The 22,098-nt window shown below is 48.4% G+C and overlaps 1 protein-coding gene across 8 annotated transcripts in view; it reads left to right on the top strand.

The window, feature by feature from the left end:
- RASAL2 (RAS protein activator like 2) overlaps positions 1-19,701 on the top strand; it is a 126,773-nt gene extending 107,072 nt beyond the window's left edge. For 3 of the 8 annotated variants that reach the window (XM_063165405.1, XM_063165398.1, XM_063165406.1), the window contains 9 exons: positions 381-617; positions 1,276-1,477; positions 3,746-3,948; positions 5,107-5,959; positions 9,202-9,336; positions 10,384-10,586; positions 11,021-11,108; positions 12,993-13,023; positions 14,884-19,701. In XM_063165405.1, coding sequence (XP_063021475.1) covers positions 381-617; positions 1,276-1,477; positions 3,746-3,948; positions 5,107-5,959; positions 9,202-9,336; positions 10,384-10,586; positions 11,021-11,108; positions 12,993-13,023; positions 14,884-15,014 — 2,083 coding nt within the window. In that variant the 3' untranslated portion in view covers positions 15,015-19,701. The remainder of the gene's footprint in view (positions 1-380; positions 618-1,275; positions 1,478-3,745; positions 3,949-5,106; positions 5,960-9,201; positions 9,337-10,383; positions 10,587-11,020; positions 11,109-12,992; positions 13,024-14,883) is intronic. The other 5 variants (XM_063165399.1, XM_063165403.1, XM_063165402.1 and 2 more) reach the window with 5 other exon arrangements.
- The last annotated feature ends 2,397 nt before the right edge of the window (positions 19,702-22,098 follow it).

Genomic DNA, 22,098 nt, shown 5'->3' with positions numbered 1-22,098 from the left:
GAGAGCCTAACAAGCAAGGTAAAACTGTCAGATATGGAGATGAGCTCAGTTTGGCTCGTTTGTTTTCAGTATTCTAATACCCTGTTTGCTCCAGGGTAACAATGGATAAGTAGTTCTAGCTTGCAAATCAGCCTGTCTGGAAATGGCTTCACTTAACACAGATGAACAAGGGGTGCTTTAAAGACTACTTAAGTGCCACCAGATTAAATGGGGATCTATGAATAGAGGCTTAATGACATTACCTAGCCTAGAAAGAGAAAAAAAGGGGAGGTAAAAAAGAGATGATGTTTTCGAGTGACTGATCACCAGTTCAACTTCTTGCATCTCGTTGCCAGCGCAATTTAATTTCTCCTTTTTTTTGGTTTTCTTTTGCTTTCCAGCGTGTTCCCTCGTGAGCTGAAGGAGGTGTTTGCGTCCTGGAAGCAGCAGTGCCTGAACAGGGGCAAGCAGGACATCAGCGAGCGCCTGATCAGCGCCTCGCTGTTCCTGCGCTTCCTGTGCCCTGCCATCATGTCCCCCAGCCTCTTCAACCTGATGCAGGAGTACCCCGATGACCAAACCTCCCGCACGCTCACCCTCATCGCCAAGGTCATCCAGAACCTCGCCAACTTCGCCAAGTAGGTGCTGCCAGGGCAACCAAAACCCGCAGCGTGCCCCACTCCTGGCTGTGCTCACAGGCAGCTGGTTCTGTGGCAGACTGAAGCCGGATTTAGCACAGGGGGAATCTTCTCACTTGGATGTGAGCGCTTGAGACACCTCAGATAAATTCTCCTTATGTGCAGACTGGAGTGTGTTGGATTCTGTGGAGGGGACACACCATAAAACCAAGAGGAGTCATGCACTACCATATTTTCTATGCTGTTTCAAAGGGAAAGAAGATCCTTGCTGTTTCAAGAATCATGATTTTCATGTTTTCTCCCTCCAGAATTCTCAGTTGAATGATACAAAGGGCATGGCACATCTCCTACATGGGAGAAGAGAAAGAGTATGTGTGGGAGGGAGCGGGGAGAGGTGTGATTTGTAATATAAACAGTGAGGTAGTAGTATTTAAGTAAGTACAACAAAGCAGTGAATCTCTTAAATTGTCCTGTTGTTTTTTCCCTCCAAGACTTCAAAATCTTCAGATTTTGAATTTTTATTTTTTGGAAGATACTCCAAATCTTCAGAAAGGCAGGTCTAAAGTAAAGTGTTTAAGTAATTGTCTGTAAGCACTTGTACTCTGTATATTGTGTGGAGGTTATTGACTGGGTTTCCCCCCACCTCCCTTTCCTGCAGGTTTGGTATTAAGGAAGAGTACATGGCCTTCATGAATGAGTTTTTGGAACATGAGTGGGGAGGAATGCAGCGTTTTCTGAGGGAGCTCTCTAACCCAGATACCATCTCCAACATGCCTGGATATGACGGCTACATCGACCTGGGCAAGGAGCTCTCGGTGCTGCATTCCCTCCTCTGGGAGGTTGTGTCCCAGCTTGATAAGGTAAAGCTGTTTGGAGGCCCTGGAAGGAGAATACAGGGATGGTTCCATGGCAACAGCAAACACTGGAGAGTTCCAGGGGAAGGCAGGAGTGGAATGTGTGGAGGGGAATGTGTGATGGTGCTGTTTCACAGCTGCTCCATCTGTGGTTTCAGATCAGGCCCTGCAGCAGGGTGTGTGAGGTGGTTGGGCTTCAGCAGCACTGCAGGCACTTTGCAGAGCCTTTAGGAAGGTCAGGTGCTGAGGGCATTGCTTGGAAGTGGACCTGAAATCCCTGGGCAGCCCATCCTGTCTCATAAGTGAGGCTTTTGGACAGGAAAAGGCCAGGTTGCTGTGCCTGGTGGTGCTGAGGGAGGTGCTTTGCTGTCCAGCAGGCCCTCCCCTGTTCTGATGGAGGAATGAGTTGGCCCTGTGGAGCTGTGCTCATCAAGAGCCCCATCCAAAGCCTGCTGAGATGCTCTCATTTCCTTTGATTTTGGCACACAAGGAATGCCATGTCAGAGGCTGGATCTGCTCCGAGTGCCATCCTGCAGCAGAGCAAGATGCTTTCTGCTGTGCCCTGTGCTGGCTCCTGTGCAGGGTCCAGGTTCTGTTTTTCTGATCCCAGCAGACACCACCAGCAATGAGCACTGCTTCCTTTTAGCTGTAGAAGCAGGAAAGGCAAAACTTTGATCTTCCTTGGCTATGTGGGTTTGCAGGAACCAAGATCATTAAAATCTTGGTAGCAAATGTAGTTGATAAGGCCCAGAAAAGCTGAACTGAGTATTTTTATTTTTTTAAGTGCTTGGAACTGTTCCATACTTCAATTTTTAGAGGTGCATTATTTTGTCCATTTTCCATGTATGTTATTCTTTCTTTTGAAACTGGAGAAGTAAGGTGAATAACAATGCACTCAATTTTTATTGCATTAGGGTTTGCCAAAGTAGTTACTGGTTCTGTATCTATTTTTTCACTGTACGTTACTTAAAAGAAAAAAACAAAACTCTGAGTTTGTTGTGTCAGAGTAAATTGAAATGCCCTTGACTCAAAAATACTGTCTGTATATTAATCTTAGTTTGATAATAAATTATGATGTTGGTTTTCAATTTACCTCATCCAGTGTAGATTCCAAATGTAAGGATCTGCGTGGCCCTTTCTGTAGGTTAGATGTATGGATATATCCTAGCAGGCCCTTGGGAGCTGGTACAGTGGTTTCCTAAAAAGAGAATTAAGGGGTAAAGTTACATGCATTATGGCTTTACTGTAGGGAATGGCTGGGAAATAAGGAGAGGAGCCACCTTGGAGATTTTAATAGCCACAGTGCTGTATGAAAGTGTCTGTAAAGAGACCTTTCTCTCGAGCCAGACTGGCTGAATACCTGCTTATGGGGAAAACAATGGTATCTTTGAGAAGAACATTGGTTTTGTAGCAGAATTTTAATTTTTTAATAAATCTGCAGCTCCTTCACCTTCTTCCTGCAGTCCAGGAGCCTGGAGATGCCCTGTAGCTGATCTCCCAGCAGTGGCCCAAAGGGGTGAGCAGCCAGGGCCTGGAGGAGCAGCCTTCCTTGCTGAAGGCCAGCTGCTCTTACCCTCAGCCTGGCCAGCACTGAGCTAACCTGTAATTGGAGCCACACATTTCACCCCATGCTGATATGGGATGAGGATCACTGATGCTCTCATGCAGTTATTTTTCAAGTTTGGGTAGGGAAGAATGGCTTAATTAATTGTTGATAACGGCGCAGAAGGAGATGGCATCCATGCAGCATACCAAAACTGAAAGGCTTATGAAATGAAAACCTTCCCTTTCCCCATCACCCTCAATCCTCTCATGATCCCCCTCATCTGTTGGCATGCATTTCCTTTACCACATGACCCCCTTTGCCTGGAAAGTCCCCCCCACCAGCTGAATCTGTAGCCTTTGAATGCCCTTCAATGAGCAGATGCCGTAGTTTTCACTTTGACCTCACCCACCCGGGACCCAGTGTGCTTTGCATGATAGTTTTGCATTGGAATGGCAGTAGTTTTGTTTTATTGAGCATGATTTTTATTTTTTGGGGGTCAATCCTAATTTCTTTTCTATTTCCTTTTCTTTCCTCAATGTCTGCTGCACCCCGTTTCGTCTCCTCCATCCATCTGGTCGCCGTCGTTGCGCTGCTCCATAACACTGCATTCCGATCCTGGCACACCCGCACACAACCACCCACCCTCCTTCCTTCCACTCCATCCCTCTGTGCATCGGTACCAAAAAATCACAAACCCGCCGGATGTCGTGGTGCTTGTATCCAATTAGGGTGAAAATTCCTTCCTACAGGCAACCGTGGCAAAACTGGGACCTCTCCCCCGTATTCTTGCGGATATCACAAAATCCATGAGCAGCCCCACACCCACGCAGCAGCAGCAGCTGAAGCGTTTCACGGAGCACAGCTCCAGCCCCAACGTCGCTGGGAGTCTCTCCTCGGGACTTCAGAAGATAACTGAGGACCCCAGCGATGGGTACGTCCCAGCTGGGGGGTTGTAAAGCTGTGAGGAGTGGGAGTGAGATGATCCTCGAGGTCTCCTTCCAGCAAAACTATTCTGCGGTTCCAAGGGTTGGGGGCTTCATCACCTGAGCTGGGGAATGGGGCCTCTATTATGGGGAATGGACCATCCCAGTAAGAGGTGCACAAGGTGGCACTGGGCACCTGGAGCTTTGGACTTAGCCAGGACTCAACCACATCTCTGGGAGTCAATGACTTGAGCTGATAAAAAATCAGTTCTGTGATTTACTGCCAGCCTGAGTGCACGGTCAGCCATGGTGTTTCCTTCTGGCCATCAGGCTGCTAATGGAAAAACTGAGCTGTAGTCAGAATTAGTCCCTCCTGTGCTTCATGCAGCATTTCTCACACTGTAACAGCTGTTAATCTGGAGCTGTGACATGGCAGAGCTGCCAAAGGGCTCAGCTGCTGCAGTACCTGCGCTGTCAGGCACAAGGGCCAGGTTGTCACATGCCCCCTGAGCTTACATCCAGCTCTGAAGGAGCTTTCACACAGCTCCTGCTGAATTTTAAGACCTCCATAATACACAGAGTCATAGAATCATTAAGGCTGGAAAAGCCTCTAAGAGTATAGAGTCCAACCGTTAGCCCTGCACTGCCAAGGCCACCACTAAACCATGTCCTCGTGTGCCACATCCTAACACCTTCCAAGGATGGTGACTCCAGCACTGTCTGGGCAGCCTGAGCCAGTGTTGATGATCCTTTGGGTGAAGAAATGTTTCCTGGTATCCAATTTAAACCATCCCTGGCACAATTTGAGATGATTTCCTTTTGTCCCATCTCTTGCTACATAATGGCAAAGGGTTAAATGGCATCTGAAGTGTTGCTAGACACAGAAGTGACTAAAGGGGGGAGGATTTAGTGGGAATGGTTTAGATTTCACCTGTAAAAAAAAAATAAAGATGAAGGACTTCTTGAATCAAACACCATTCTCCAAGATAAGCGGTAATTAAGGAAGAGTGTGTTCTGACTTGCACACAAAGAGCTCATAAAAGGAAGTCTGGCTCCTTGAAGCTTTCAGTGGGGGGAGGTTAAGTGAGGTAGAAAGACTTCTCTGGGACAGATCTCTCGGGGTCTTGGCTGCTCAAAAATTAACCAAATTCCTTTCCACTCCACAGTGACATAAACAAGTTGAAGTCTCCAACCCAGGAAAATGTAGATGGACATTTTAGGGGCAAGACCTTACTCCTGGTTCAGCAGGCATCCACCCAGAGCATGACTTGCTCAGAGAAGGATGAGAAGGTAAGTGTCTTGCCCAACGGCCGCAGCATCTCCCTGATGGACCTGCAGGACCCCCACGCCGCTCACAGCGACAGCGCCTCCGTGATGCACGACGTGCCTTTGCGCCTGGCGGGCAGCCAGCTCTCCGTCACCCAGGTGGCCACCATCAAGCAGCTGTGGGACACCCAGAGCACGCCCCAGAGCGCTCCCCAGGTGCGGAGGCCGCTGCACCCGGCCTGGAACCAGCAGGGCAGCCTGCGGCCCCTCTCCTTCCAAAACCCGGTGTACCAGCTGAACAACCCGAGCCCCCCCACGGCCAAGGCCTCCGTGGACTCCAGCCCGGAGAACCTGAGCACGGCCAGCTCCCGCAGCCGCAGCAACAGCGAGGACTTCAAGCCCAGCGGGCGCAGCAACAGCAGCCTGGAGGAGTCGGCCAAGCGCAGCTCGCAGAGCGAGGACTCGGCGCGGCGCCCCGAGCGGCCCGTGCCCGTGGTGCTGCCGCGGCAGAACAGCAGCAGCCAGGCGCAGATCCGCAAGATGGAGCAGGCCGTGCTGGGCACCAGGGCCAAGACGCTGCACACGCTGACGCACAGCCCCTCCCTGCGCAGCACCGGCAGCGTCTCGGGGGCCTCGGGGGCCCCGGGCGCGGAGCCCGCGCAGAACGGGAGCCGCTCCCGGCACCAGTCCTCGTCCTCCAGGGAAAGCCCCGTGCCCAAGGTGCGCGCCATCCAGCGGCAGCAAACGCAGCAGGTAAGGCAGCCCTGCCTCCAGGCCTCTGCTTTGGTGCTCAGCCCTTGGCCTCCAAAGCTTTCTGGACCTCTAAGCTGAATCAATAATAGCAGCACTTACACCGGTGGCCAATAGCAGCAAGTGTAAGGAATAATCGTGCTTGTCACTCTCACAAGCTCGGCCAGCCACCTTATCTGTGCCACTGGGATGCTTTTGTACTAAATCTGAAGAAAAAAACAACTGTTTTCCATTTACTAAGGTAGCAGCAAACCTGCTGTAAGAAACAGAGCTGGAAAATTTCCCTGAATACAAAGGAAAAAAAAACCAGGAGCAGCTTTGTAGTGGTAGTTCAGATCGCCACGTGAGACTGTGTTTGCCCTGTGGTGCTAATTTAAAAGCAGAGCTGCCTCGAAACAGGGAAATGAACAAAGATAAAACATCACAGGATAACTGCTGCCAAAATAACAAATAAGCACAGTTGTCTAAAGTGTGGAGAAATCCATATTTCACCGTGATGAAGCAATCTCTTGCTGTTCCTCAGAAAACGGCTGCTTTTTCATTAATCATCCCAAACTATGAATAATGCAAATTTTTTTGTGGAAAGGAATGCTTATATCTACCAACTCCTAATGCACATTATCAGTTGCTCATAGGCAACTATAAATCAAGGTTTTCCTGTCAAAAAGCCATCATTCCTTGATCTTAAAAAAAAATAATAACAATCCTGTTGTGATTTGCTGTGTATGAAAATATTTTCCTACATTAGTTTAATTTTACAGAAGAAGTGAGTATTTCAGTGCTACAGTGAAGGTGGAAAACATGATCTGCAGGTCAGAGCTCTTGCAGGGGGAAGGCTTTGGGCTGTGAGGTGAAGGTGGCAGAACAACCTCTGCTGTGCCCAAGGTTTTCTTGGTGTTCCCTGACAGCAGAGCTTTTTTGGCAAACTCCTGAATGTTACAGGAAAAGCTGGGTGATATCTGGGAACCCAGGAACAATCAGGGCTTCAAAACTACTTTGATATCTCAAGTGCATTGAAGTATGAGAGCAGAAACACTGAATCACAAGCCTAAGCTTAGTATGCCAAGTTAGTGATACCCAAAGAAGTAATTGTTTGTTATTTGAAGTGTGTGTGTGTTTGTATTCCCTGCAGTGTGTGTTTTACAGTGGGGTATAGGGCATGGCTAGGTGAGGGGTTTTTTGTGGAATACAACCAGAACTTGTGTGGTTCTGGTAGCACATTTTAGGCCAGTAAAAAGGATAAATGTGCAGGGGATGTGCATCCACTTGTTTTCCCACTGTACTTTCTGTACTAATTGTTTCCACTGGATTCATTAGAGTGCTTGCTCCTGCTTTATCCAGAGAAATCAATTTGTTCTCCCCTTCCCCACACCCATGAACAACGTCTTGAATGGTGCCAAATGGAGTGGCCAACATTTTTTTCAAGGCAAATTCCATTGCATCCTTTTAATTGCAAATCTTGTTGTGGAATTCTGTTCTTGTTTAAAAAAGAGAAACAGAAAAGAGAAGTTGGGCATGTTCTTTCTAGGCATGTTTTGTGGGCGTTATAATTGTTAGACTCTGTTCTCTACAAGTCCCATTTGTTTCTGAATATAGAGCTGGGCCCTTTGTTTGCTGGGAGAGGTCACTTGTTGCCTTCCATTTCCATTTAGGAGGTAGGTGGGAACAGAAATGTCAGTGTGTTCCTCTGGAAGAGAGGCAAAGAGGGGAATTAATACATGCTCCTAGCAGGCTAATTCGTTTTTTTTGCCCTTTATTGGAGAATAACTTGTGACCCATTAGCATGTGTGACTTGCCATCCACTTGATCTTGACAGCTTCCACAATTTTGCTGCTGGAAATATTCTGTCCTACACTTGGAAGCTTGTTTGGCCAGGTTTGCTGCTGCTCAGCAGTCTGGTGCAGGGCTGGGGATGTATTTTATAGTCACCTTTCTGCTGTCTGAGTCCCCTGCAGCTCCAGTGGCTGGTGACAGTGTTCATCCATCCTGCTCCTCATTCTCCAGCCATTCACAGCCACGCATGGGCCATGGTCTCCCTTGTTCTGGCTGCCTGACAGCAAATGCCATCAAAAAAATCTGAATTAATGAGCTTTGCCAGGCTGCCACACCACACCTAAGGGGCTGTTAACTTTCTTGTTGTGAAGACTTCCTTCTACACAAAAGGCCTTTGCCTAAATCCAGGGATTTTTGCTTAATTCCTATGCCTTTTCTTTGGCTTTACACTTCTGCTGAGGCTTCTTTCTGAGCAGGAGAAACACAGCAGGAGGGTGACATGATCCCTGGCTCCTAAAGAAGCTCTTCCTCCCCCGTGGAGAGCTCCTGGCTGAGACTGGGATTTGACAAGCTCCAGCCAGGGAGCTCAGTGCACTTGGGTGCACCACTGGGCCAGGCAGGGAGCTGAAGAGCTGCCTGGGCACAAAAAGAAGCTGCAGCTGGGGAGAAGTTGATCTTTTGCATTTCTCAAAAACATAAGACAATTTGCTCTTTCAGGAGTCATTATGCTAATTCCTGCGCTTATAAACTTGTCTTTGTCTGTGAAAATTGCTTGGAATTTGTAGCAAGCCATGTTTTCCCCAGCCAGGCAGAGAGTTTCTTGTCTCTTTTCTTGGCTCCCTGTTTGGATTCCCTTGAAGAGGGGAGAGAGAGCCTCCAGAGAGGTTGGACATTTCCCCCCATCAGCACAGCTGGCCCTGGCAGGGCAGCTACGCTGCAATGGACCATCCAAACCTGGCAGGCACTGCTGGGATCATGCCACACCTCCCTGCCACATCAACTGTACAGTCCCAGGCTCCACTGCAGCCTGTCCCAGCCTGGCTGAGGAAGCTGCTCCTGGAGCTTCTCTGCACTCAGGGAAACCAACCTGTCTCACCTGAGCACGCTGCGAGCAGAGCTCTGTCACTGTGTGTTCTCTGTGCAAGAGGTGGCAGGGTGAGAAAGCCTTGCTGACAGCGTGGCAAAGGGAAGCGGTGGATGTGAACAGGATTGGGAAACAAGAACTTTTTCAGAGAGTAACTCACTTGGAGAGGAAGAAAAATTTCCAAAGTGGGTTGGTTTTAGAGGATTCAGGTAGGTGCTGGAGGTCCAAAGTCAACACAGGATGGAGTATCCCTGCAGGAGACCTTCCAGGGATCCTTTGAGGCTGCCAGATCCATGGGTACCTTTCTCCTCCAGCTGAGCTGGATGTCAGAGCTGGTTAGTGTGCAGTTTGTCTGGTGGATGCCAACGCCCAGGTGTCTCTGCCCCAGGTGCAGTCACCGGTGGACTCGGCCACGCTGTCCCCGGTGGAGAGGACGGCGGCGTGGGTGTTCAACAACGGCCAGTACGAGGACACCAAGAAGGACACGACTCAGAGCCTGGATGAAGTCAAGCATGCTGAGAAGGTAGATTTGATTCTGAGTGCTGTGCACCCCACAGAGTTCAGAGGGATTTTCAGGCCCTGCTGTCACAGCATCACACATTCTCACTCAGGTTATATCAGTGATCACTAACTCAGTAAATGAAGTAAATCAGGATTGTTAACCCCACTGAGCGTGGCTTAGGACATGCACAGGGACTGTGCAGGGCTGCAGCTCAGCTTTCATCAGTAGCAGCAGTCAGATTTGTCTTGGGCTTCTCCTGAGGCAAATGCCTGTCACCCAGGTACTGCAAGGTTTCTGAGCTGCACAGAAATCTGCATGGTCTGTTTTTGAAAGTGTGTGTTTTTTCAGAAGTAGATCCCATTTTTCCAAATACAGTCACAGTCATGTGTTGCTGTGGGGATGGAGTTGTTGTGTAAGAGGTCTGGTATTTTGAGAAGGCAGGGAGTGAGAAGAATGTTTAGTGGACAAAGAAGCAGAAGCATAGGATTATTAGGAAAGGGGAATGAACCCAAAACAAAGCAATATACTGAGATTCATGGCACTATTGCAGAAATGATTGCCCAGAGAGACAAGAAGAACAAAAGCTCAGCCAAGTAAGGCTCTGGTTTGCAGTGACTGGTTTGCTCTGACCTGCCCTGATTGATTAGGTCCTGAAGAGTGAGTTATTTGGGTCCTACACAGCTCTGGGTTTGTAAGTTTGGGCAGCCTGGGCCATTTCTACAGTTGCATATCCATTTCCAGATGTTAGCAACATCTGCCTGAGAACTGCTAGAGTCTGAAGTAAGGCAGGATGTGATCAGTCAGGGCTGAGGAACCATGTCAGAGCCCTCTGACTGCTGGAATTGTGCTGCAGAGTGATACCCCACAGCGTGGGAGCAGCTGGATGCTCCTTCTCTATGGTCGCCCCTATGTTTGCTTCTCACTTCCTTTACTTCCATCAGCTTATTTTTCCCTAAAAAAAAACCCAAACAACAACACTCCCCTAAAGAGCAGCAGAGCATTTTGAGGATCTGATCTCTTCTTTTTTATCCTTTGCCCCTGATTCCCTGGTGCCTCCCTGGCTGCCAGTACGAGCAGGAGATCGCCAAGCTGAAGGAGCGCCTGCGCGTGTCCAGCCGCCGGCTGGAGGAGTACGAGCGGCGGCTCCTGGTGCAGGAGCAGCAGATGCAGAAGCTGCTCACAGACTACAAATCCCGGCTGGAAGACAGCGAGGACAGGCTGCGCAGGCAGCAGGAGGAGAAGGACAGCCAGATGAAAAGTATCATCAGCAGGTGAGGCTTTGGGAAGCTCAGGACTGGGTTTTCCAAAGGAGACAAGCGGCTCCCCTGTGCAACTCCATCCTCGGAGCTGAAGAAATGGGGATGCGGTGTGGAAACTTGCCTGAGATTGTCAGGAAGGTAAAAGAAAATACTTAGGATTTTTTACCTTAGGTCTCTTAGTCTAGGTCTTTATTTTTGTTGTTGTTTGGAATCTGTACATGAAATCAGTTTTTCAGAGCAGTGGCATTTTTGGCAATGTCCATTCTGAAAATAATAAGTTTGGGCAACTGGGAGTGTCATATGGAGAGATAAGCTTTCCTGAGAGCAGCAGAATTCTTCTCTTGGAGAGCCAGGAGAAGCAGAGAAGTCAAACCAACAGGCCAGAGTATCTGAAACACTTGGGAATAATATTAGACTGTCCTAATCTGTCCCTCTTTGGTCATCAGACTCATGGCTGTTGAAGAGGAGCTGAAAAAGGATCACGCTGAGATGCAAGCAGTCATTGATGCAAAGCAGAAAATCATTGATGCACAGGTAGGTAAAGAGCTTGGGATCTCCCAGAACCTGTGTGTAGAACCTGTTCTTGGCCCCTCTCTCCTGCCCCAGCACTGTTCTCTACTTCCAAGCCATATCAGCCCTCAGTGTGACACAGGTCACTTATTGCCTCTGGGAGACAACTTTGGGCTTTATTTAATTCTGTCTGACCTGGGCTTTGAGGCAGCCTGGCAACAAATCCCAGGACTGATCATGTCTCCAAAACCTTTGCTGCTTTGTGAGATCCCAAGGGAGTAAAGGATTAGCAGTGCATTGTGCAGATGTTGTTCCAAGTGGGCCTGGGACCTGTGGGAAGCTGTGCCTCACCCCAGCATAGTTTAGCTGCCATGTGCATGCATCTCAGCTGTGCCAGCAACAGCATGGCTTTGGACAGTGGAGTCCAGGAAAGAGAATGCTGCAATGGAGCATTGTCCTGGGAATGTCACTTGTGGCATTTCACCCACTGGCCATCCCCAGCAGTCCTGGGAAATGCCCATTTCCCACAAACCTGCAGCTCCCACCTCGGTCACCCTGGGCAGCTGTGGGGAGGGGAACCCAGTGGGAAGTGCATGTGGGTGTATCCTGGGGGTCATTCCAGCTTTTCCTCTGTGTGTGTGCTGATCCCACAACAGAACCTGGGACTGGTTTGTATCTGCCTGCCATGTTTACATTTGTGGTATTTGCATTTGGAGGGTCTCTTTCCTGCTTCTGGGCTTTTCAGTAGTTCCATATGGAAACTTCTTCAATCATTTTTTCAGGAATAACCTAAGTTATTCCCTACACAAAGAATGGTGGTGGGAGTCTCAGCTGAACATGGTTAAACATGGCACTGGGGTATTAGAAGTACTTGAACTCCTGTGGAACTGTAGGGAAAATATAAAGCAGCAAAGAGCTGTGTTTTTTGGAGCTAGGCACAGTCAGGGCATCTTGCTGTTACAGACATGGAATGGCAGTTCATCCAGGCAGCAGCCTGGATTCTGAAATGGGTGGATATCTTTTTCATCTGCCTCAAGAAGAAACTGGGCAAACATGCAAAGTGATTTTTGGAGGGGAGAGATTGGGACTGAGTAAGAAACTTGCCTGTTACCTGTGTGTGCCAGGAGGCTCTCAGCCTTGGTGTTGGTGATGGGCTAGCAAGGTGGAGCATGGACCATTGTGATCCCAGTGTCACCAGCTGGCAGAGGGCACCACTGCTGACCTGTGAGACCTTCAGACCCTCAGGGCTGGAAGGGTGTAGTCCTCGGTCACACTTCATCAAGTGATGCAGCATTTATCACCTGTGGTGGAAACCAGTGAAAAAACAGGAGCAAAACAGCAGCATTAATGATTTCTCTCTTTCTTGGTCAAGCAAGGTCACTGGCAAACCTCAACTGCTTCACTGTCAGGCAGTGCATGGGGGAAGTGCAGTTGTCACTGTCCTTCCTCGAGTACCTGAGCAGAGGAGGAAACTGCTGAAAGATTCAGAGCAGACTCACCAGGAGAGCCCAGGTGTCTGCTGGGTTCTGTAGCAATCCCTTGAAATCGTGCTTGGAAGATTTTATTTAGTCTGATTCCTTCAGTGGCTAGAAAAGAAAGGTGTTTTTTAGTGTGAGATTTCACTGAGTGGGGCTGGAACCTGGCTCGTCATACCCGGCTGAAGAGTTAAAGGCTTCCAGGAGCAGCAGTGCCCTGGGACCCTGTGCTTAGGGACACCAGCCTGGGATGGTCTGAGGGGTGCAGGGCAGCTCCCAGCACTGCCCCCATGCACACAGACACGAGCTGCTCTGGCTCTGGAGCCTGAGCAGGGATAGGTCTGGCCAGAGTCTCTCCTCGGAGTGGCGCAGCTGCAAAGAGAACTGGCCCGGTTGCTATTGCAAGTGACATCTCCGCTGTGTTAAATTACAGGTCATAAATGGGGATGAGATAATTCCAACAGGCAAGTAAACCAAATCAGTTCTCTAGCTGAGCAGTACCCAGTCCTGGCCCAGCACACTGACCTCCTACCCATTCCAGCTCCTCCTGCTCCCTGTGCCCTGAGCATGTTACAGAGACGTGCCTGGTAGATCCAATTTTCCTTTCAGTGAGAAGATGCCTCTACTCACCAACCTTGTGCTTTTCAGATTGATTTTCCAAGTGTGCATTTCCAGCTGTTTTGCAGACTGGCTCAGTGAGTGCTCAGCAGTGTCTAAAAACACCCAGCCCTTCATTCTCAACTCTTTGAAAAGATCTTTTAGAAATTTTTCTGGAAAAGTTTCAGAAGGAAAACTTTCATTTTAAATTGTATGTTCCAGGTGAAATACAGTTGGAGGAGTAGGAGCTTTGCCTGGCTGAGGAGCACATTCCTTCTGAGGCAGTTGTGTTCTGCAGGGCTCATTTCAGCCTGGGAGGAGAAGCCTGTAACTCCTTGGCTCTGTGTTCTCCCTGCTCCCATCAGCTGGACTGGGATGAGGGCTAAAGCAGGCCTTGTGCCTTTTGCCTCTTCCTCCTCTGTTGGCTTTACACAGAGCTCAGCATGTTCAGGGCTGTAACAGAAGCAGGACTTAAATTCTGTTTTGTTTTTGCACCCAAGCACTCAGCCCTGTGGGGGAGCCCACTGAGAAAAGCAGACATTGCTGATTAGTGCTGTAGCATGCACTGATGTGCTGGGATCCAAATCCCAAGGGGCTGTGGTGGCACGTGAGTCTCCTGAGCAGTGTGTCTGAACTGTTCCTTAATGTTTATGCCTTCTGTGCATCATTTTCCCCTCCATTTTGTTTCTCAATGGGCTGGACTGGGAAGAGTTCCCACATGCAACTTGTTTTGGTTGAGCAAATTAGACATTTTCCCTTCTCAAAGAACAAAAGCCAATCGGCTGGTGGCATGGAGAGCACAGTAACCATCCTGCTATCTCTAGCACTGCCTTCTGCAGCTGCATTATTATTATTTTTTTGGGGAAAGATGGAAATTGTCATCTCTGATTATGCCTTGGCTTGCCCCTCCAGTGCTGTATCCCACTGTTAGCAGGCTGGGTCTGGTGATGGGTTATGTCAATTTAGCAGCACACATCCCTGAGCTGTCTGCTCCGAGTGGAGGCTGGCACGTTCTGTGCAAGGACAATCAACCAGGCACGTGCATTCGAGGAGCCCAGGAGCCCCCCGAGCTGGAATGGGTTTAGGAGCAGCGTGTTCCATGTTTGTTCTTTGTGTTCTGTCAATGGCATCTCCCCTCCACCCACAGTGCCCTCTCCCCCTCACCTCCAGTAACCCTCAGCGTTAGCTTTGGCTGCTGCTTCTCTGTGTTGCTGTTGCACCGTCACCGCAGGCTGCCATTATCTGCTTTTTTTTTTTATTATTGTTTATTTATTTATTTCAAGCATCCCATGAGTTTACTCTGAGCACACTCCATCCAAAGAGACAACAGTCGGCAGATACCACCTGCACTTTTCTCTGCCAGATGAAACCCCCCCACACCACTTTTATTTTCTGCTGCCTGTTTCTGTTTTTCTAATATACTTCTAAAATGTAATATGGAAATTGGCTACCATTGTTATTAACACCGACCCCCTCCCACTCCCCTGTGGCAAAACCCTGCCTGGCTGGGTGGAGCTTGGATCAATTCCCCGCTGTAACTCGGATTCGTCGCACAAAAAGCCCCGGAGGGCCGGAGCGGCCGCAGAGGAGCCCGTGGCACCCCGAAAACAGAAAGAGGCAGACAGCCCATGTGGGCAGGGAGCGCTGGCCCAGCTGCCTCTGCCAGAGCCCAGGCTGCTCCCAGCCAGGGCGGGCGGCAGCGCTGACGCTGTGGGGTGTCTTTGCAGGAGAAGCGGATCGTGTTCCTGGACTCGGCCAACACGCGCCTGATGAGTGCCCTGACGCAGGTAAAGGAGCGCTACACCATGCACGTCCGGAATGGCAACCCTCCCAAGCTTTCCATCACGGAGAATGGTGAATTTAAGAACAGCAGTTTCTAATTCTGCAGGTGCTGCCAACCACCTCCGTGGAAGAGCAAGACGGAGCAGAGCCAAGACCCCTCACCGTCACTGATTGTTGCACATAGTTCTTCTGTAAAAGGAAAATTGTATTGTTTGAAGATTGTATTGTTTGAAGACTGTTCTAAAATTGTTTTAGAGTTGTATTTTAAAATTGTATTTTAAATTGTTTTAAGATAGTATTGTACATTCAATAAAATTGAAAAGCAACTCTGAAGGGTGGGCTTTAATTCCCCACTCAGGGCCAGGAGAACCAGGCTCCCCAGAATAAGTCCTTGTGGATCACTGTGTAAATAGAGGGAACTCATGGGTTGTGTACAGAAAATGCCAATGTAATATACCAAAAGGAAGTGAATACTGTAGATTTTTTAATTATTGCTATTTTTTTTATTATTATTATAATTATGTTGTTGTTGTTATTGTTGATGTTGTTGTTTTTCTCTTGTTGAAAGCACTGCAGTCCTGGGAGGAGGAAGAGGGGGGTGTGTGTGCGTGTGTGTTGTGGGTGACCCGAGGCAGCAACTGGCTGATCAAAGGACATGAATGGAGTGAAATGAATTCCATAGGAAAACTCACCAGCTGGGTTTATTCCCCTCTTCCCCAGCTGGTCTTTAGCTGAATGCAAACTTGATAGCAAATGTTTTAGCAAGAGAACTGGCTCTTGCTGTGTCCTGTACCTACTTCCGATAGGGCTCTGTCATAAAACAGCCTTTCTGGAGAAGGTACAAAGTGGCAGCAGCAAGCTGGATTCCTGGAATTTGCACAGTCAGGCTTCCTGTCAGACAGAGGGAATCTGCAGGATTTTGTGGTAGGATTCTTTCTTTTGTAGCCCAGTTCTGATGCAGTTTTATATTTTCTTCTGTTTGGAGGATTTACAGACCTGTAAATACTTTTTTAACGATTTCTAGCCAATCCCTACTGTACGCCCCCTGCAGAGGCACCCTGAATTCCCTCTCTGCTCTCCATCAGGAACAGACAGGTTAATCCTCTCGGGAAAGGGCTAACCAAAGGGTGCCCATGCCCAGCACAGGAAATTCCATATGCAAAAGTCCCTTTTTCTAGAGGATTTCTGTATTTTAATGCTTGCTAATTTTCACTATTTCAGCCACTTGCTTAGCCAGTGTAGTTCCAATGAAAGGTGCTTTCTGCACCTTTGTTGAAAGATCTTCCATTCCTGCTGAAATTTTCCTTTCTCTGGATAATTTAAAGGGATTTTTTTGAGTTCTGTACACTGCAGTTCTTTTCAGGGGTTTTGACTAAGTTTTTGTCTCCAGTTTCTTTCAGTTGTGTTTCATAGAAGCATGATTCCAGACTGTGTGTGAATGGGATATTGCTCCAAAGTGACCTTCTCCTGGGAGACAGTGACACTCACAATCTGTAACAGATGAACACTAAATGGCTTGGTATTGTCAATTCTCATGATTTCATCAAGTGCCACAATATTTAATCTGAGAGAGAGTTGTTTGGTTTTTTTTTAATCTCAGATTCTGAAGTCAAGTGTGAATTTTTACTTTCAGCTTTTGCTGTGCATTTCTAGCCCTCAAACCCTCACAGTAAATGAAAGTATTGCAGCACTGATCGAAATTGTTAATTGCAGAAACATACTGATAACAGCGAGTGTGATTAACCATTCTCATGTGCTGTGGAAATTGGAAAAGTTTACTTCAATTTGAGACAAAATCTTGAGAGGTGCCTCAGTGTGGGATTGTCTCATGAAAAATCCAGGATTGTCTAAGCCAGTTCCCTGCACATGAGTTATTGGCAATACCAAGACCCAAACCTGGTGTCTGTTGCTAAGTTTGCCTGGTTTTTGGAAATGAATTCACCCCAGCCCTGTGGCTGATGCAGGAGGTGGCAGAGCAGTGTGTGTGCTCTGGTGTCACCATGCTCAAGCCACCATCACCACCCCTGTGTGTTCTGTGCATCAGTGCAGAGACTCCTGTGCTGTAGGATGTGTGTGCATCCATCCTAGCCAGGCCTTCTGGAGCACAGCAGTGAGCTGGGATTTGGGGTTAATACTCAGCTCTTTGGGATCACAGCTGCTCTGGCTGCTCGGCCACAACTTGGTGTAGGTGGCACTGAAACACCTGGGGTTGTGCTCTGCATTGGCTCAGCAGTGGTTACTTTTCCATACTTTCCAAACCGTCTTCCAGCTCAGATCCTTGCTGACCTCTGATATTTTATTCCTCAAACTGTGCCTTTGAGTTTCTCCTTTCTCCCTTCAGGCATCGCAGCCGTAGCAACTTCTCCAGTTTGTGTTGAGCTGTCACGTGAGGGCCTCTTTTACACAAACCTTTTTTGTGGTCTCTTTCTGTGGGATCTGCATGTCCCTGTAGCCATGTACTGTAATTGCACAGCTGTAGCATGGGGGAACGTGCTCCCATCCCTTTTGGGATGGGCATGTGAACTGCTCCCTTGTGGCACAGTGCAGGTGATGTGGGTGTGCTGTGAGCGAGGTGTGGGTGAGCGCCCCTGGGGCTGCGCTGACAGAACGAGGCAGAAGCAGATGTGTTGTTCTGGGAGTTATTCCAGCATTATTTTGGGAAACACCTTTCCCCAGAGCTCCCCAGTGCTCTGGTAATGTCAGAGGTCACTGGCTGACCTGTGTGGTTTGATGCTGAGGTGTACACTTTGGTTTCTGCAGTAGAGGCAGCATTTCAGCCTGGATTTTTAGAGGGGAATTAATCCCTGCCCCAGTATTGGTGAGATCTTGGGTAGTGCATCATTCCAATACTGTATCTTCTCCTGTGTGTTTCTCAAGCTCGTAGGATGCTTGTAGGAAGAAGCAGTGGCTCTCTCAGAGCCTGACCCCTCTCTGTGGTCTCAGAGCTTATTGCTAGGTTGGTTGTTTCTCTGCTTTTCCAGTTTCTCCCCTCAGGTGCCAGGCGTGCTCTTCCAGCTCTGCCACCAAGGGGTGAAGGTTGCAGAGTCAGTGCTGCTAGACTGGAAATGATCTGCTGCAGCACAAAACACTGCTCCTGAGTCCTGCAGGCAGCTGTCTCTCCTAGTTTGTTACCAAGCAGCCTTCCAGAAAACTTTCAGCCGCCTCAAGCTGACAATATGTGAAAATGCCAGTTTCCATTTTGTCCAGACTGATAAAATCCATGCTCTATTCAGGAGCAGGAGCCCTGCCTGGGCCTGATCACGTTTGGGTTTAGACTCGTGGCCAGTGGGCTCTGAGGGAGTAAATGGTGCAAGGTGTGATGGGGAGCTGGCTTTGTGTTCACACTCTGAGCAAAGGCTGGTGGCTGTGTCTAATGCTGTGCAAGGAGCTGCTGCTCTCACTGGGGAACAGATGAAGTAGTGCAGGAAAAATTGGATAGCCTGGAGGAGGAATACTCATGTTCCTCAGACTGAACAGGAGAGTCACCCCATCTTGGTGTCTCAGTCTGTGCTGGCCACGTTCTAGAAGGGTTCTCTCCAAACCCCAAAGCCACCTGGGCTTCCTGAGTGCTCAGGAAAAGCCTGAAGCCAGCACAGCAGGGCAGGGAGATGGAGCAGCCTCTCGTGTGTGGCCCCTTGGCAGGTTGTGTGTGGTGTCTGCAGGGTGTGAGGTGAGCAGGGACTGGCTCTGAGAGGATAGAGGGAGCACGGCCTAGGCAGCATCCTGTAAATCCCTGTTCTTTGCAACTGTAGGAATTCAGGCCTTTCTTTTTTAGGGGAAATAGGTTTCATATCTAGGAATTACCACCTGTTACTTCCCTGGTCTATCCAAAATGGGCAGCTTTTTACAAAAGCACAGATCCATACAGCTACACATTTTGCCACATTCCTCTCCAGTGGCATAACTCAGGCAGGGAATCTACAGCAGCGTGGAAAGGGATGTGTGTATTTTCTAGTTAGAGAATATGAGGTGTAATCACTAATAAATTATTTATCCATCTGATAAATCATCAAAGAAATGGGGTTGATTTTGCAATAATGTAATTGCTTTGGTTTGGCTGTGAGTTTTTCCCCCATGATATATTCATTTCATGTTCTGATGCTTGCATAAACCCACCAGCTTTTAACTTGGAAGTCCATGAATTTTACAGCCATGTCCATGGAATGTGTCAGCAATACTTACTTGTGTAGATGAATTCTGCTTGTGTTCTGCAAAAATGTCTCTGTTGTTCCTGGAGAACAATTCCTGTCCCAGTTGAACCATGATGTGCATTTCCATCAGTGGTGGGCATGGTCTGCCAGAGGAAAAAGAGTTAAATTTAGGGTGATGTTTTTAAATGTTTCCTTCTCCACAGTAAGTTAACCCCCAGGAGAGTGAGCATGTCCTTACAGATCATGCCTGCCAGGAATCCTACCTGCAAAAATAGATTTTTCTGTCTCAAGGGCCTTAATAAGAGTGTTACTACACAGAACTGTTCTACAGTGATAGCTCTAAATAATTTATTTTTTATTTCAACAAAGTACACCTTTAAAAAGGAATAAACTTGTTTTTCAAGCCGTATTTTTATGCTTGTAGCACTGGACTGTTTGGTCTCTGAGATCCATTTCTGCATTTCATTGCCTGGGTTTGTTCTAAAGAAGATTTATTTTTGTTCTGTGAATAATTTTTGAAGGTTCTTGTAATATGTACAGATATAGATACATTTGAGGACTTTTATTGATATTCCTACAAAGAATACAAATAAACTTTAACTTTAAACAGTTTGGACTCTGTAAACTTACACTGATTTTAAGTCCCCCTCTGTTCTGTGCTCGGGTTGTGTTTGTGTAAATGCAGGGGGTGGAGGGGAAGGAATTCCCACTGGGACAAAATATTTGGGACTGAGCAGCTCCTGCCTGGAGCAGCCTCAGCCAACCAAGGGCTGAGGGGAGCAGGATCAGTTCCTGCCTCCTGAGGCTGGGAGATCCTGGCATTGTGGAGTGAGAGAGCGACAAGCTGTGGAGACAGGGAGAACTGCTCTCTGCTTCCTTTGGCTCCGGGGTTTCTCACTGAGTGCTGAAAAGAGAGTTCTGTGTGTTAATTACTGTGGTTATTCCCCTCACACCCAACCAGTGAGTGTGATCAGCCCGGTTCTCCTGTTCAGTCCATTCCTAAATTACACATTCTCACACAGCAGCCCAAAGCTGCAGAGTTGGAGGCATGGACATGCAGAGGGATATTATTTACAGGTTCACATCAAATGCTGGATTCTAAGATATTTACATTTATTCTTCATATGTGTATAGTGAATAGGAAAACCTTCCACAGTGAACTTATTGAATGTAAAATCCATATTCAAGGGGGTGTTTTGGCAAAGTCTCTATTTGAATTTCACAGAGTTATTCTTTCTCCACAGTTTCAAAGCCTGCAGGATGCCCACAGCAGACCCACAGTGCCCTGGGGCTGGCCCTGCCCTGTGTGCTCTGCTCCAGCCCCTGCATGGCACTGGGATAATACAGCAATAAAACTGGGGCAGCTCTGGGCTTTTCTGTCCCAAACCCAGGTGTTCCATCCTGCAGAAGGCTTTGGATTCCACTTTACTCCACTGTGTAAAACTGTATGTGAATGTGCAAATTCTTCTCCCATTTCCAGCCACTCTGGGCAGAGCACACAGGGCTCTGGAGCTGTCCTGCCACTCTTGCAGTTCCCTTGGGAAATTCCTTGGGAGAAGCTCCCCTCCAAGAGTCCTCCTGCCCAAAGGATGCAAGTGTACAACCTTGACTGATTTCCAAGGATGTGTGCTGCTGCTTTACATTGAACAGCAGCTTCTGCTTAGATCCATTAGCAGATGGAATAGCAATTTGCTTACTCTGAGATATGAGTGTCAGGAGAAGAGAGTCCTTGGTCTTGCTAGGGCCCATCTCACATTGCTGCCCTTCACCTTTCTCCTGGTCCCACAGATTAAATATCCTCATGTCTCCAGAAGATGTATTAAATTCCTGCTTTTTGCTGTAGGGGTAGATCAAATATCCTGGTTGTAGGCAAGAGACCTGGCTACCTGTCTGTTCTTCCTGCAGCCAGCATGAATTCCTTGTCCTTACTCAGCTCCCTCCTGCTGATGTGATTGGAAACGTGAGTTTTGTGGACCTGAGACCACTTTTCAAGACCCTCCTTAGCCCAGCTCAGTAGCAAAGCAGCCTGGGCTGAAATGGAAGGAATTATTACTGATAATGCAGATGCCATATTTGGGAGCAGGGCATTTGGGATGGATGGTCTCAGCACCCTCCAAGTTCTCCCAGCTTTCACACTATAATGGGAGCCAAAGGGCTGTTGTGTCACAAGTGGAGGGGGATCTCAAGGGACTCAGTGCTGACCCCAGTGAAGAATGACACAGTGATGACAGAATCTAACTCAGAGTGAAAAGTGACCTGCACAGAGATGAGTGACATTTCTCACCACCTTTTCTCTGCTTCCAGGCTTCTGCTGGCAGCAGCCTGCAGACAGTGGGAGCAGTTCCTGCTCTGCATGGCAAGGTGCAAGTTCTGCCTGCAGTGAGGGAGGAGTTGGAGCTGAGCTGCAGGATGCAATTACTGTAGGATGCAATTACTGCAAGGTGCAGGTACTGCAGGATGCAGGTACTGCAGGATGCAATTACTGCAGGATGCAGTTCCTGCAGGATGCAATTACTGCAGGATGCAGTTCCTGCAGGATGCAATTCCTGCAGGGTGCAGGTACTGCAGGATGCAATTACTGCAGGATGCAGGTACTGCAGGATGCCGTTACTGCGGGATGCAATTACTGCAGGATGCAGTTACTGCAGGATGCAATTACTGCAGGATGCTGGTACTGCAGGATGCAGTTACTGCAGGATGCAGGTACTGCAGGGTGCAGGTACTGCAGGATGCAATTACTGCAGGGTGCAGGTACTGCAGGATGCAGGTACTGCAGGATGCAGGTACTGCAGGATGCAATTACTGCAGGATGCAGGTACTGCAGGATGCTGGTACTGCAGGATGCAATTACTGCAGGATGCAGGTTCTGCAGGATGCAGGTACTGCAGGATGCAGGTACTGCAGGATGCAGGTACTCAGCCCTTCCTGCCCTCACGAGGGTCTGACATGGACCATCCATGCTGGACCCTACCTGAAACTCCACTATGGATTGTTACTGTTGTGAGGATT

Source organism: Melospiza melodia, chromosome 11, assembly GCF_035770615.1.
Source record: "Melospiza melodia melodia isolate bMelMel2 chromosome 11, bMelMel2.pri, whole genome shotgun sequence".
NCBI lineage: Eukaryota > Metazoa > Chordata > Aves > Passeriformes > Passerellidae > Melospiza > Melospiza melodia.
The sequence above is the reverse complement of the archived record's forward strand: the minus strand, read 5'-3'. Positions and strand labels throughout refer to the sequence as shown.